This window comes from Anoplopoma fimbria, chromosome 13 (assembly GCF_027596085.1).
Source record: "Anoplopoma fimbria isolate UVic2021 breed Golden Eagle Sablefish chromosome 13, Afim_UVic_2022, whole genome shotgun sequence".
NCBI classification, from domain to species: Eukaryota; Metazoa; Chordata; class Actinopteri; order Perciformes; family Anoplopomatidae; genus Anoplopoma; species Anoplopoma fimbria.
Window position 1 is genome coordinate 28,551,004 of NC_072461.1, and position 14,111 is coordinate 28,565,114.

The 14,111-nt window shown below is 44.0% G+C and overlaps 1 protein-coding gene across 1 annotated transcript in view; it reads left to right on the plus strand.

The window, feature by feature from the left end:
* ppiaa (peptidylprolyl isomerase Aa (cyclophilin A)) overlaps window positions 1-4,141 on the plus strand; it is a 5,687-nt gene extending 1,546 nt beyond the window's left edge. The window contains exons 2-4 of the mRNA XM_054611806.1: window positions 2,331-2,450; window positions 3,130-3,302; window positions 3,716-4,141. Coding sequence (XP_054467781.1) covers window positions 2,331-2,450; window positions 3,130-3,302; window positions 3,716-3,848 — 426 coding nt within the window. The 3' untranslated portion in view covers window positions 3,849-4,141. The remainder of the gene's footprint in view (window positions 1-2,330; window positions 2,451-3,129; window positions 3,303-3,715) is intronic.
* Window positions 4,142-14,111: the final 9,970 nt, after the last annotated feature.

The window sequence follows — 14,111 nt, forward strand, 5'->3', positions numbered from 1 at the left end:
TACGGACACCTGGACAAGTAGTTCCGTCAAATTGTCTGTTTACCGTTCTCAATTAATGCGCGCTGGCGTATCGTCTCTAAAATTAGTAACCATAACAACGGGACCGCAGTCAAAGCCGTTTACAATTCAAGCCTCGACCATGAAAGCTGAGCGGACTATAATACCTCCCGCTACCTCCCGTTCTAAAGTCGTAGCTATGGTTCGTCCTAATTACTGGAGGAGTGAACAACGTTTCCGTTGCATGAGAACCCAACGGGCGTGTAATGGTGGTTCCGGGTATTAGTCAGACTCTCAGGCGTAACCAGGGAAACAAAGTTATGCTTTGTGGAAAACTTTATATTTGAATTGTAAAACGCATGAAAATATAAATTAATGCTCTTAATTTGGTCACCGTTGGTAAGTGACCGTGGTATAAGCGGGATAATGCCCTTCGCGTCGGACGGTTCACGCCTCCACGTCGTCCATTAATTCCTGATAATGGACACCTCGTCGGGCATTATCCCTTACATATATAATATATATATTATATATATATATATAGAGAGAGAGAGAGATATCTCTCTATGCAGCTTTGGTTTTTAGGGAAGCTAATCTATGCTAGCTTGCTAGCTCACATTCAGCCATTTTGTGCACATAGTCGTAGCTGTGCTCCCATTATGGACGTTCCTGATGTATGTCTCACTGAACCCAGAGACCCCACCCTCACCGGGGCCACAGCTCCACCAGTAGACGGGGTTACACGTGAACCCAGAGACCCCCACCCTCACCGGGGCCACAGCTCCACCAGTAGACGGGGGGGGGGGGTTACACGTGAACCCAGAGACCCCCACCCTCACCGGGACAGCTCCACCAGTAGACGGGGGGAGGGGGTTACACGTGAACCCAGAGACCCCCACCCTCACCGGGCCACAGCTCCACCAGTAGACGGGGGGGGGGGGGTTACACGTGAACCCAGTGACCCCCACCCTCACCGGGGCCACGGCTCCACCAGTACACGGGGGGGGGGGGTTACATTCCTGCCCACTGGGGCTGACTGTAATCAGAGCCTCCTGGTGAATATAAGGGTTCCTGCTGACCAGCTGCTCTGAGATCAGCTGCACCCCCACACACTAGCATGTTAGCATACTAGCATGTTAGCATCACTGTGCAGAGCATGCAGGTGTCTGTGTGCTACAATGCTGCATTCAGCACACACTACCTGAGACCTCCACAGAACCACCTGATCAATGAGCAGCTGCATGAGACCAAGACGAGGGGCGTAGAGATGAAGACGAGGGGCGTGGAGATGAAGACGAGGGGCGTGGAGATGAAGACGAGGGGTGACTGGTTGCCCCGTCGCTCAGAGGTCCCTGAGGCCGATCCACCCGGTCACAGCTTCTTTCTGTCCTGACCCCTCAGTGGAGGAATGAACTCCCCACTGACCTCAGGACAGCAGAGTCACTGCCCATCTTTAACCTCACCTCTTCAAGAAGTACTACCTGATAAAGAAGTACTACCTGATAAAGAAGTACTACCTGATAAAGAAGTACTCCTGATAAAGAAGTACTACCTGATAAAGAAGTACTACCCTGATAAAGAAGTACTACCTGATAAAGAAGTACTACCCTGATAAAGTACTACCTGATAAAGAAGTACTACCTGATAAAGTACTACCTGATAAAGAAGTGATAAAGAAGTACTACCCTGATAAAGAAGTACTACTGATAAAGAAGTACTCCTGATAAAGAAGTACTACCTGATAAAGAAGTACTACCTGATAAAGAAGTACTACCCTGAGCCTTCCTCGTAGCACTTATTGTATTCGTACTAGTTTGTTGCAATTATTGTTTTCGTAGTAATCTGCCTCTGCACTATACTTTTGCTCTGGTTTCTGCTTTAAGATGCTTGTTTAAGAAAGGAGATGCACTGATGACTTCTGGTGACTAGTAGTTCTCTTGAATACCTATGTTGAATACACTTCCTGTAAGTCGCTTTGGATAAAAGCGTCTGCTAAATGACTGTAATGTAATGTAATGTGTGGAGACGAAGACGAGGGGCGTGTTCTGGTGTGAGAGGCTCCGTTACCTCCGGACAGCTGATGGGCTGGTTTGTGCTGGTTTATACTGGTTTTATGCTGGTTTGTGCTGGTTTGTTCTCCTTGTAGCTGTGGAGCGATGCGAGGTCTTGCTCCACAGAACAAAGTGCAGTTATCTGGTGAACCCAACAAGCCAAACGTTAACTCACTGATCAGTTACTGATCACCACGACCTTTACCCTCTCTGTCTTTATATGTTTTATCTCTTGACTTCCTCCCTGATAGCTGAACTCGTGTGTTTTGTGTGTTTCTGCAGCTCCGTGACGACGTGGTGCCAAAGACCGCTGAAAACTTCCGGGCCCTGTGCACCAACGAGAAGGGCTTCGGCTACAAGAACTCCTGCTTCCACCGCATCATCCCCGGGTTCATGTGCCAGGTGAAGCAGCCATGACCTTTAGAAACACCTGAAATGTGTCATTTGATTCTGTTTTATGGGGGAATTTAAAATCACACCTGAGAGGCCTGAACCAGCTGTTGAGGATCAAACCCAGGCAGAAACCTCTGGTTCTGAAGAGTGAAGTCAAAGCTTCCTGTGTTAAAGCTGCATTCTCTCTCCTGTCCAGCAGGGGGCGACTCCTCTGGTTGTATAGAAGTCTATGAGAAAATGACTCTACTTCTCCCTTGATTTATTCCCTCAGTAAACATTGTAAACATGAGTTTATGGTCTCAATCTCTAGTTTCAAGTCTTCTTCAATACAGCATGATGTTCATTTAGTAAATGATGCTCCATTTAGAGTCAAACAGACCATAAAGCAGGGGATGCTTTAGGGCGGGGCTACACACTGATTGACAGGTCGACACCAGAGACGTATACGGCGTCTCTACGTCACTCCTCCTCAGTCCAAATATGGTCACTGGGTGTTAAAAAAAAAAAGCCCAATGGTGAATGCCATCATGTTGTTATACTGCTTATTATTAATGCAGTACTAGCTAGCATTAGCGGCACAGGTTGCTGAAGGACTTCTGTTTTAATTAGTACGTCATGATGAATGATGAATCACTGCAGATGGTTGTAAGGACCGATTGGTGTTAATCTGTGTGTGTTCAAAACGCAGGGTGGCGACTTCACCAACCACAACGGAACCGGTGGAAAGTCCATCTACGGCAACAAGTTTGCAGATGAGAACTTCTCCCTGACTCACACCTGCCCCGGCATCCTGTCCATGGCCAACGCCGGACCCAACACCAACGGGTCCCAGTTCTTCATCTGCACAGAGAAAACCGCATGGTGAGGGCAACTTCCACCGGCGACGACCCGAGGAGAGCTCGTTGGAGTCGCTGCTTGATCTGGATTTTATTACCTGGACCCTGGTCTTAAGGTCCAAACCAGTCCAGTAGTGAAGACTTCCTATTTAATCCCATTATTGTGGACCCAAGGTCTTTGTCGGTGTTTTGGTACATTTTGTATAAAGACATTTCAATGAACTCTTAAGAAAAGAGGTTAAAATGAAGAAAGTCTGGTTCTATTTTGTACTAACTGAATAATATAGAATGTATTTACTACCATCAAAGATCATCAGTCAAAGTTAGTTTTAGTCCCATGATGTTGGCGGTGGAGGGAGCACGGATCAGCTGCTGTGTTTACCTGATGGTTGTAGTGGTGCTGGTGATGGTGGTGATGGTGCTGTTGTGTCGTTGCAGGCTGGACGGGAAACACGTGGTGTTCGGCAGCGTGGTGGAGGGGATGGACATCGTGAGGAAGATGGAGGCCGTCGGCAGCCAGAGCGGCAAACCTTCCACCAAGGTCGTCATCGCAGACTGTGGTCAGCTCTGAGCTCCTGCACTTAAACCCTCTGCTCGCCCTGTAGCCACGCCCCCACAGGCCCCGCCCTCCTCCTCCTCTGCCATTCAACATTCCTTATAGATGGAGATCCAAACGACCCCCCCCCCCACACACACACACACCTTTTTTTTAATTCTGTTCATGTTGAAATCATGTTGCTGCATTTGTGACTTTTCCTTTAAGAAGTTTCTTTTGCATTGACGTTTTTCACAATGTCCCAACGGTTTTATTTGTGAAGTCAAAAAAAAGAATACGAGAATAAAACAGAAAAGTTGCCTTGACAATTGAAACGTGTGTTTATTTTTATTTCAAACTTTTATAAAAGTTGATGCTTTTCTCAGGTTTGTGTCAAAGACGCTGAGATGTTTCTAGATATCAAAACTAAATATTAAACAAGTTTACACCTTTTATCCATTTTATCTTTTCGTTCATGAGGAACTGAAGTGGAACGAACACAAACCTGGACAATGAAACAATAAACCTTCAGTAAAAGGAGGTTATTCATAATGTGCCATTTTTCTTTTTATTTCTCTGCTAAATGTTTCCAGCACTCAACACATGGTGTTCAAGCTGACTGGAATTTAAAGTTTTTATATATTTATTTAATGGAGCTTCTCCCTCTGGTTGGGATGACAGAGAATCAAGTCAATATTTATATAACCCACGTTTTTAAAAGACAAAATGTGTTTCCATCAACACCAGAGAGAAGTTTCTGAAGTGTTGAATCAGAAACATATCTGCTGTTAAAACCACAAAGAATAAGTTTCTAATAAAATATAAATAAAAGCTGATCGTGAGTTATTAGAATAATGTCCAGTAGGGGGAGCTCTTCAGCCGCTCTGCAGTTTGAGATGAGTCAGATATTTATTTTGTATTTAAAAATGTAACATTTAAACCTGAATATGAGTGTCAGAGGAAACGCACCACCTGGTGGAGGTGTGTTCATAGTTTCCTCTTCCTCTTTAGAAAAGTCACCTACAAACAGTATGCAGTACATCCTCTACATACTGTACATAATGTACAGTATGTACAGTATGTACATAATGTAGAGGATGTACTGGATGTACTGCATACTGTTTGTGCATAATGTTCTTATTATTACCATTATTTGTATCATTGTGTAGTTTATTCCATTTCACTTTATCTTCATTTTAATCCATAACTTAAACCAGTGAAACATTTACATTTATTTTCTCCCTTTGTTTTGAAAAGTGCTGTATAAATAAAGTTTATTGTAATATTATATTAATAAAGGGGATTTCCTCTTCCTCCTTCCTGTCCTCTCTTCACGGTGCTGGAACAGAATAACAGTCACACTCTTCTTTGTTAAATACTATAGAGGCTTTTATTGACTAGAATAATAATAACAACAAACATTGGACATGTTTCTAACATTAGCTGACCATTCTTCTTCCTCGTGGAGATAAAGTTCTATGTTTATTAAATAAAGGAGTTCGTAGAGTCCGTCAGCAGCTCCTCTCCGCCGTCCTCCTCTTCTTCCCAGAATGCCTTGTGTTCCTCTGGCCCTGCCTGGCTCGGGGCTGACACACGCCCTGACCTTTGACCTTCCCTGACTCCGCCCGGTTGACGGCGGTGCAGGTCAGCCCGGCCTCGCAGTCGCAGCGGCCGAGCTTCCTCCTCACCTTCCCGGCTCCCCGCAGCAGACAGGCCTCGCCCTCCTCCGGGATCCGCTGGCAGCGTTTCCCGGTCAGGTAGCGGACGCAGCACAGGCCGGACGCACAGTCACCGGAGCGCACGCAGCTGGACATCTCTGGAGCTGAGACAGTACACACAAGTACACAGATTACCACCGGCAGGAAAAGTACCAGTACACTCTGTGCAAATACTACAAGTAAAAGTCCTGCATTTAAAACCTCACTGAAGTAAAAGTACTAATACACTCTGTGCAAATACTACAGTACAAGTAAAAGTCCTAAATTGAAAACCTCACTGAAGGGAAAGTACATAAATGTAGTTAAAGTTCATGTGTATATATATATATATATATGTGTGTAGTTAAAGTATTTAACATAAAGTATATTAATGTAGTTAAAGTAAAAGTATGTATGAAAAACTGTCTAAAGAAAGTACTCAAGTAAAGTACAAGTACCCCCATTGTGTATTTAATCACAGTACTAGTAGTCGATGTACTAAAACAGCCTCATTGGACGATTCCCACAGCAGTGCACTCTGGGACTTGTAGTTGGCTCACCTTTGGTCCTGTTGAAGCCGTCGGTGTCCACCTGTCCGTCCACCTGTCTGTCCACCTGTCTGTCCACCTGTCTGTCCACCTGTCCGTCCACCTGTCTGTCCTGTGAGGACGGTCTCCTCTGAGCTCTGTTACTGCAGCCTCCCGCCTGATGGATCGATAGAGAAACACAAGAACGTTTATTATAGGTCTCCATCAATCAATCAATCAATCAATCAATCAATCAATCAATCAATCAATCAATCAATCAATCAAACATTTAAATAAACTGGCAACTATTTTGATAATGATGACAGTCCTGAATGAACCTTTCACTAAAAGAAAATCTCTGTCTCTCTCTCTCTACCTGTCTCTCTCTCTACCTGTCTCTCTCTCTACCTGTCTGTCTCTCTCTCTACCTGTCTGTCTCTCTCTCTACCTGTCTGTCTCTCTCTCACCTGTCTGTCACTCTCTGTCTCTCTCTCTACCTGTCTGTCTGTCTCTCTACCTGTCTCTCTCTCTACCTGTCTCTCTCTCTACCTGTCTGTCTCTCTACCTGTCTCTCTCTCTCTGTCTGTCTCTCTCTCACCTGTCTGTCACCTGTCTGTCTCTCTACCTGTCTCTCTCTCTCTCTACCTGTCTGTCTCTCTACCTGTCTGTCTCTCTCTACCTGTCTCTCTCTCTACCTGTCTGTCTCTCTCTACCTGTCTCTCTCTCTCTCTACCTGTCTCTCTCTCTACCTGTCTGTCTCTCTCTCTACCTGTCTCTCTCTCTACCTGTCTCTCTCTCTCACCTGTTCTTGGTAACACTCCGGTGTAGAACATTGAGGAGTTTGAGGAGTTTGTTTTCTGTTTGAGTTCAACGTCGTCTCCGTCCGGCGCCGTACAGGACGTTTAACCTGGTCTCCATGGATACGTTCCTGATGGACAGGTCAGAGTGATGTCACAGTTATGACCTCAGATATTCAAAGTAATATCACAGTAATATTACAGTAATATCACAGTAATATTACAGTAATATCACAGTAATATTACAGTAATATCACAGTAATATCACAGTAATATCACAGTAATATCACAGTAATATCACAGTAATATTACAGTAATATCACAGTAATATTACTGTATTATTACATAGTTATATCGCTGTGAAGCCACAGCAGTTTAATAAAACACATTTACTGCTGTTTGTCTAAAATACATAAACACAATATGACACAGAGTAAAGTATAAATATATTAAATCAATAAGAGATCATATAAAATATACAAATATAAACTCACTAAATCTTGTCAACACATTTAAACTGAAATACTTCATACTTTATGTTTCTGTTTAATTAAATACAAATTAAACCTTTTTGAATATTTATATATTTAGAAATACAATAATTTTACAACAGTTTAATCTAGTAAATCTACAAAGTAAATAATAGTAGAGCAGTATAAAGTACACCATGCTGAAAAGTATACAGGTACTCAACAGTGTAGTATTAAGTATATCGTGCAATATAAGTATCCAGGTACTACCGTGAAGTATTCTTACAGCGGTGCCGTATGAAGTACATCATGGAGTAGCAGTATAAATGTACTACATTGAGGTACTCTTACACCCTGCATTAGAAGTATAAAAGTACTACATTGAAGTACTCCTACATTGTGCAGTAGAAGTATAATTGTATTACAGCGATGTACTCTTACATCATGCAGTAGAAGTTTAATTGTACTACAGTGATGTACTCTTACCGTGGGCTCGTCGGTCTCTTTGGAGGACCGGATGGTGTTGTGGTCCAGAGACAGACCACAGACCAGAGACACACACAGGACGCTGCTCCACACCCACATCCTCCGATCAATAGATCAATCAGTCCTCGATCAGCTGTCGATCACTGGATCCTCCTCTTCTGGTTCTGATCGTTCTCGTTATCAGTTTTAATAAATATTATTTCAGTCTAATAGAGTTTAAGAAAGATCTTTGAAATAGTTTGAGCCAACAATCAAACAGCTCCTCTCTTCTAGACGTTTAATGTGTTGTGATGAGTGTCTGATCCTCTGCTCCGTCTGCTTCCTACCTCAGGTGCGTTTGTTTTTTATACCCATCCCCTCCTCTCTGATCCGTCCCTGTCCCTCAGAAGTTTTGAAGGTGCGTTTGAAGCTCGACCGCATCAGTCGGAGGAGACTTCCTTCCTGGAAGCCTCAGGTGAGGGCGGGCCGTTTGATACGTGACACCGCAGAGACCACGGGGAGATGAAAACACACCTGGAGACACGAGACAGGTACAGTGTGTGTGTGTGTGTGTGTGTGTGTGTGTGTGTGTGTGTGTGTGTGTGTGTGTGTGTGTGTGTGTGTGTGTGTGTGTGTGTGTGTGTGTGTGGTTGACTTAATGTCGGGATAAAGACTCATTAGAGCGGGCGGATGTGTGAGTGTTTACAGGTGATTACAGCTGATTAACAGTTTCAGAGGCATCTCAGTCTCTGAACACACAAAACCAATAAAAAGAAGTTCAACTCACGTCCAGGTGTGTTTGTGTGACGGACTGGTGTCCCCGACGGTCCCATTGATGGACAGGTGTCCCCGACGGTCCCACCGATGGACAGGTCCCCGTCCCACAGGTGTCCCCGATGGATGGACAGGTGTCCCCGACGGTCCCCGATGGACAGGTGTCCCTGACCGTCCCACTGACGGACAGGTGTTGCAGACAGTGGACCCCCGACAGTCCCACCGATGGATGGACAGGTGTCCCTGATGGTCCCACCGGTGGACAGGAGACCAGGAGCTCTGGCTGCGTTCTCAAGGACCTCTCATGGTTTCAGTGATTTACTTTCTTAAAACATCTTTTATCACCTGTTTTATTCTGCCACGGACTGACTGCTGAGTACCTCCCCACTACGAAGGGTTGACTAGTGATAAACAGCTGAGTGCATCACCGACCCCCAGACGCTACTCTGAGACCAGAGACAGAGTGAGGGAAACGAGTTAACGGTCTGTTTAGCTAACAGCTAACAGAACTACCAGTACACAGGCTGCTGAGTACCTCTCGGCAGTTGCTCTGCGACTCACTTTAAGTGTTTTGGACAGTGTGTTTGGCTAACAGCTAACAGCTAACAGTTAACAGTGCTTCAAGTACATCCGCTTCTGTACCTCTTCACCACTCAGCTTGGTGATCTTAATTTTAGTTTTGTTTTTTTTGGGGGGGGGGTTAAGCCATTTAACTTAACTTAATCAAGCATTACAGCAGTGGTCGTTGCAGACACACCTGGAGAAGATCTGCTCTTTACTGAGTGCACCTTTGAAGTTAATATTTAGTTCTTTACTAAACGTTTATTTATCACTTAATAAATATCATCAATGTTAACATTTAAATTTTTATATTTCATGTTATTCATATTTTTGAATGATACTCAGAGAAAATCTAATGAAGTTAATTCATCATGAAGATTCTTTATATATTTTTGATACGATGTGAATTTCTTAATTTATGCGTAAAGTGCATTTTTGATGGAGCCAATAAAACCACAGCATTACAGTTCATGAAGTCAGTGTAATGTCATGTGAGGTTCTATCGGTTATTAAATGTTCTTTACTCGTCAGACTGACGTTAGTGAGCTGATGTCAGAGACGTTTGATGTCTGCAGGACGTTTCAGGAAAACATCTGCTGTCAGTGACCGAAACCAGAGACGTCACAGGTGACAGAAACACAAACAGACCACCTAACACACCTGGGGGGGGGGGACTATATCATTGGTTCACACTGGTAAACCCCTTAAGCTGAGTTTATACTCGCTGCAGAGAAGATAATGACGTGATCACGGGCGGCCAGTGGTGCGTGAAGGGTCCACAAGTGGTCGTGGCGTTTGGTCATGCAGATCTGAATTTTAGTAATTTGTCACGTGATCACAAATAGTTCGCTGATAAAAACATTATTTACATGTCTAGGGAATTAAACAAAGATGGCTAAATAGTTTTTAGATGCTTTAGAAACAGGAGGTCTTAAAAATCTTCATTTCTGTAAATATTTTGCAGCCAAATCAAATAGTTTACAGGATATTCAACCTTTGTTTCTTTATAATACGTTTAATACTTGACTTATTTCTTTACAGGGTTTGTATAAATGTAATAAAGTAGTCCATGAATATATAATATATAAAATAACCTCTTCTCACCGAGGCTATTTTATGGCTTCTCATTGGTTAAACCTACAGTCTATGGTCATATCTATTAGTTACACTCGTTGTCTTTTTGATTCTTCACGATTCATTTTGTTTACACGCCTCTGTTCATGTTCAGAGCTACGATGCCAAGCGCTAATATAAACAAAGCTTTAGGTTAGCCGCTCAGGTTCCACCTCAGGTAAACACTGTTAGCACTGTTAGCATCGTTAGATGCTAGCTGTTGGCTTAGCCATCGCCATGTTGAGAGCCGTCTGGAGACAATCGATAAACTCCGGAAAAAACTTCAATAGAACAGAACGTTTGTGAAAAGACAACTAGCCCAAAACAGGCCTAGACTGACGGGGGACTACCTAGGATACACTGAGCTCCTCTCTCCTCTAAGGACAGAGGAGGTGAGGGTGTAAGGACAGAGGAGGTGAGGGTGTAAGGACAGAGGATGTGAGGGTCTAAGGACAGAGGAGGTGAGGGTGTAAGGACAGAGGAGGTGAGGGTGTAAGGACAGAGGATGTGAGGGTGTAAGGAATGTGAGGGTGTAAGGACAGAGGATGTGAGGGTCTAAGGACAGAGGAGGTGAGGGTCTAAGGACAGAGGATGTGAGGGTCTAAGGACAGAGGAGGTGAGGGTCTAAGGACAGAGGATGTGAGGGTGTAAGGACAGAGGAGGTGAGGGTGTAAGGACAGAGGATGTGAGGGTGTAAGGACAGAGGATGTGAGGGTCTAAGGACAGAGGAGGTGAGGGTGTAAGGACAGAGGAGGTGAGGGTGTAAGGACAGAGGAGGTGAGGGTGTAAGGACAGAGGATGTGAGGGTGTAAGGACAGAGGAGAGGGTGTAAGGACAGAGGAGGTGAGGGTGTAAGGACAGAGGAGGTGAGGGTGTAAGGACAGAGGAGGTGAGGGTGTAAGGACAGAGGATGTGAGGGTGTAAGGACAGAGGATGTGAGGGTGTAAGGACAGAGGATGTGAGGGTGTAAGGACAGAGGATGTGAGGGTCTAAGGACAGAGGATGTGAGGGTCTAAGGACAGAGGATGTGAGGGTCTAAGGACAGAGGATGTGAGGGTCTAAGGACAGAGGATGTGAGGGTCTAAGGACAGAGGAGGTGAGGGTCTAAGGACAGAGGATGTGAGGGTGTAAGGACAGAGGAGGTGAGGGTGTAAGGACAGAGGATGTGAGGGTGTAAGGACAGAGGATGTGAGGGTGTAAGGACAGAGGATGTGAGGGTGTAAGGACAGAGGAGGTGAGGGTGTAAGGACAGAGGATGTGAGGGTGTAAGGACAGAGGGGTGTAAGGACAGAGGAGGTGAGGGTGTAAGGACAGAGGATGTGAGGGTGTAAGGACAGAGGAGGTGAGGGTGTAAGGACAGAGGAGGTGAGGGTGTAAGGACAGAGGATGTGAGGGTGTAAGGACAGAGGATGTGAGGGTGTAAGGACAGAGGAGGTGAGGGTGTAAGGACAGAGGAGGTGAGGGTGTAAGGACAGAGGAGGTGAGGGTGTAAGGACAGAGGAGGTGAGGGTGTAAGGACAGAGGATGTGGAGGGAGGGTGTAAGGACAGAGGATGTGAGGACAGAGGATGTGAGGGTGTAAGGACAGAGGAGGTGAGGGTCTAAGGACAGAGGATGTGAGGGTCTAAGGACAGAGGATGTGAGGGTCTAAGGACAGAGGATGTGAGGGTCTAAGGACAGAGGATGTGAGGGTCTAAGGACAGAGGATGTGAGGGTGTAAGGACAGAGGATGTGAGGGTGTAAGGACAGAGGATGTGAGGGTGTAAGGACAGAGGATGTGAGGGTGTAAGGACAGAGGATGTGAGGGTGTAAGGACAGAGGATGTGAGGGTGTAAGGACAGAGGATGTGAGGGTGTAAGGACAGAGGATGTGAGGGTGTAAGGACAGAGGATGTGAGGGTGTAAGGACAGAGGATGTGAGGGTGTAAGGACAGAGGATGTGAGGGTGTAGGGAGGAGGTGTGTAAGGACAGAGGAGGTGTAAGGACAGAGGAGGTGAGGGTGTACGTGGTTTCATACATCAGATATGAGCTTTACATTGTGGACGCTGTTTGTGCTCATATATGAAGTGAGTTCATGCGTTCACACGCACACACACACACACACACACACACACACACACACACACACACACACACACACACACACACACACACACACACACACACACAGACCAGCAGTGTAAACAGACCTGTAGATGTGTGTGTGTGATAAGCTCTGCAGCCTGCAGGTTGTTCCAGGCTTCAATAAAAGGACAGCAGATGCTCACAATTACTGACTCGCACACACACACACACAAGCACACACGCACACACACACACACGCACACACACACACGCACACACAACACACACACACACACACACACACACACACACACACACACACACAAGCACACACGCACACACGCACACACACACACACACACACACACACACACACACACAAGCACACAAACACACACACACACACAAACACACACACACACACACACACACACACACACACACACACACGCACACACACACACACACGCACACAAACACACACATGCACACACACACACACACACACACACATGCACACACACACACACACACACACACACACACACACACACACACACACACACACACACACACACACACACACACACACACACACACACACACACACACACACACACACACACACACACAGGTCAGAGGGTGTATCATTTGCGTTACTGGTGTGTAGATGTGTGTGTGTGTGTGTGTGTGTGTGTGTGTGTGTGTGTGTGTGTGTGTGTGTGTGTGTGTGTGTGTGTGTGTGTGTGTGTGTGTGTGTGTGTGTTTGTCTGTTTTTATCAGAATAAAAGACAGGAAACATCCACCTCCCCCTCTTTCCTTTCCTTGTCTCCTTATCTCCTCTGTCCTCAGGTCAGATATATAGTCGGTCCGTCAGCAGCTGAAGGAACCAGAACACGAGCATCACCCGTCCAGGTAGGAGCCACCTGTCTGTCAATCAAACCACTGAAGTGAGTTATATCTTTTTATTTATTTCATTTATTCATTTAATCTTTTTCACGTTTTTATTAAAATATGTTTTAAAATAAATCAGAGTTGATTCGTCTCCGTCAGGTTTTAAAGATCGTTTCAGTCACATTTCATTTATTAAATCTGGTCGAGCTTTTATTTTGGCTTTAATGTTTGTTTTTTATTTAAAGTTTTATTTCAGCTAAATTGTTCCGATTTTCCTTCAGATTGTAGGTTTTATTTATGTCTTAGTTCCTATTTATGGTGAGTTAATATGAATTTATTCTAAAATGTTAACATGTATTTTATTTATATAAATATATATATATTGTTTGTTAGATTTGCTGGATTGAGTGAATTAATTAAATATTCAAGTATATTCGAGTTCAATTTAAGATGAGCCTTTGTTTTATTGATTTATTGTTTGTTTCTTTATAATAATTATTTTTTATTTTATTTTCCTTAAGGTTGACTTTCAGTCTTATATTTATACACTAGATATTAAGATGTCTTAAAATATTATTTGTTAGTTTTTAATGAAATTTGATATATTTTGTTGTTTTCTCTTTGTTTATTTTGTTTTTATTCAGATATCTTGATGTGTGTTTTGTTGTGTATTGATTATATATCGCTTCATATATTGATGGATGATTGTCAGCTGTTGCTCCGTCAGCAGCCCATGTTTATTTTATTTAAATCAGAAAGTGACAGAGACGAGAGAATAAAACATTTTATCTTAAAAATTATTCAGAATATATATATATATGTATTTATAAAACTGAAGAAAGATCAACAGAGTTCATGATGTTCTGCTTCAAAATAAAGATTCAGAAGAAAATCACATCAATTCTCCATCAAACAGAAGACAAACGAGATGGAGAGAT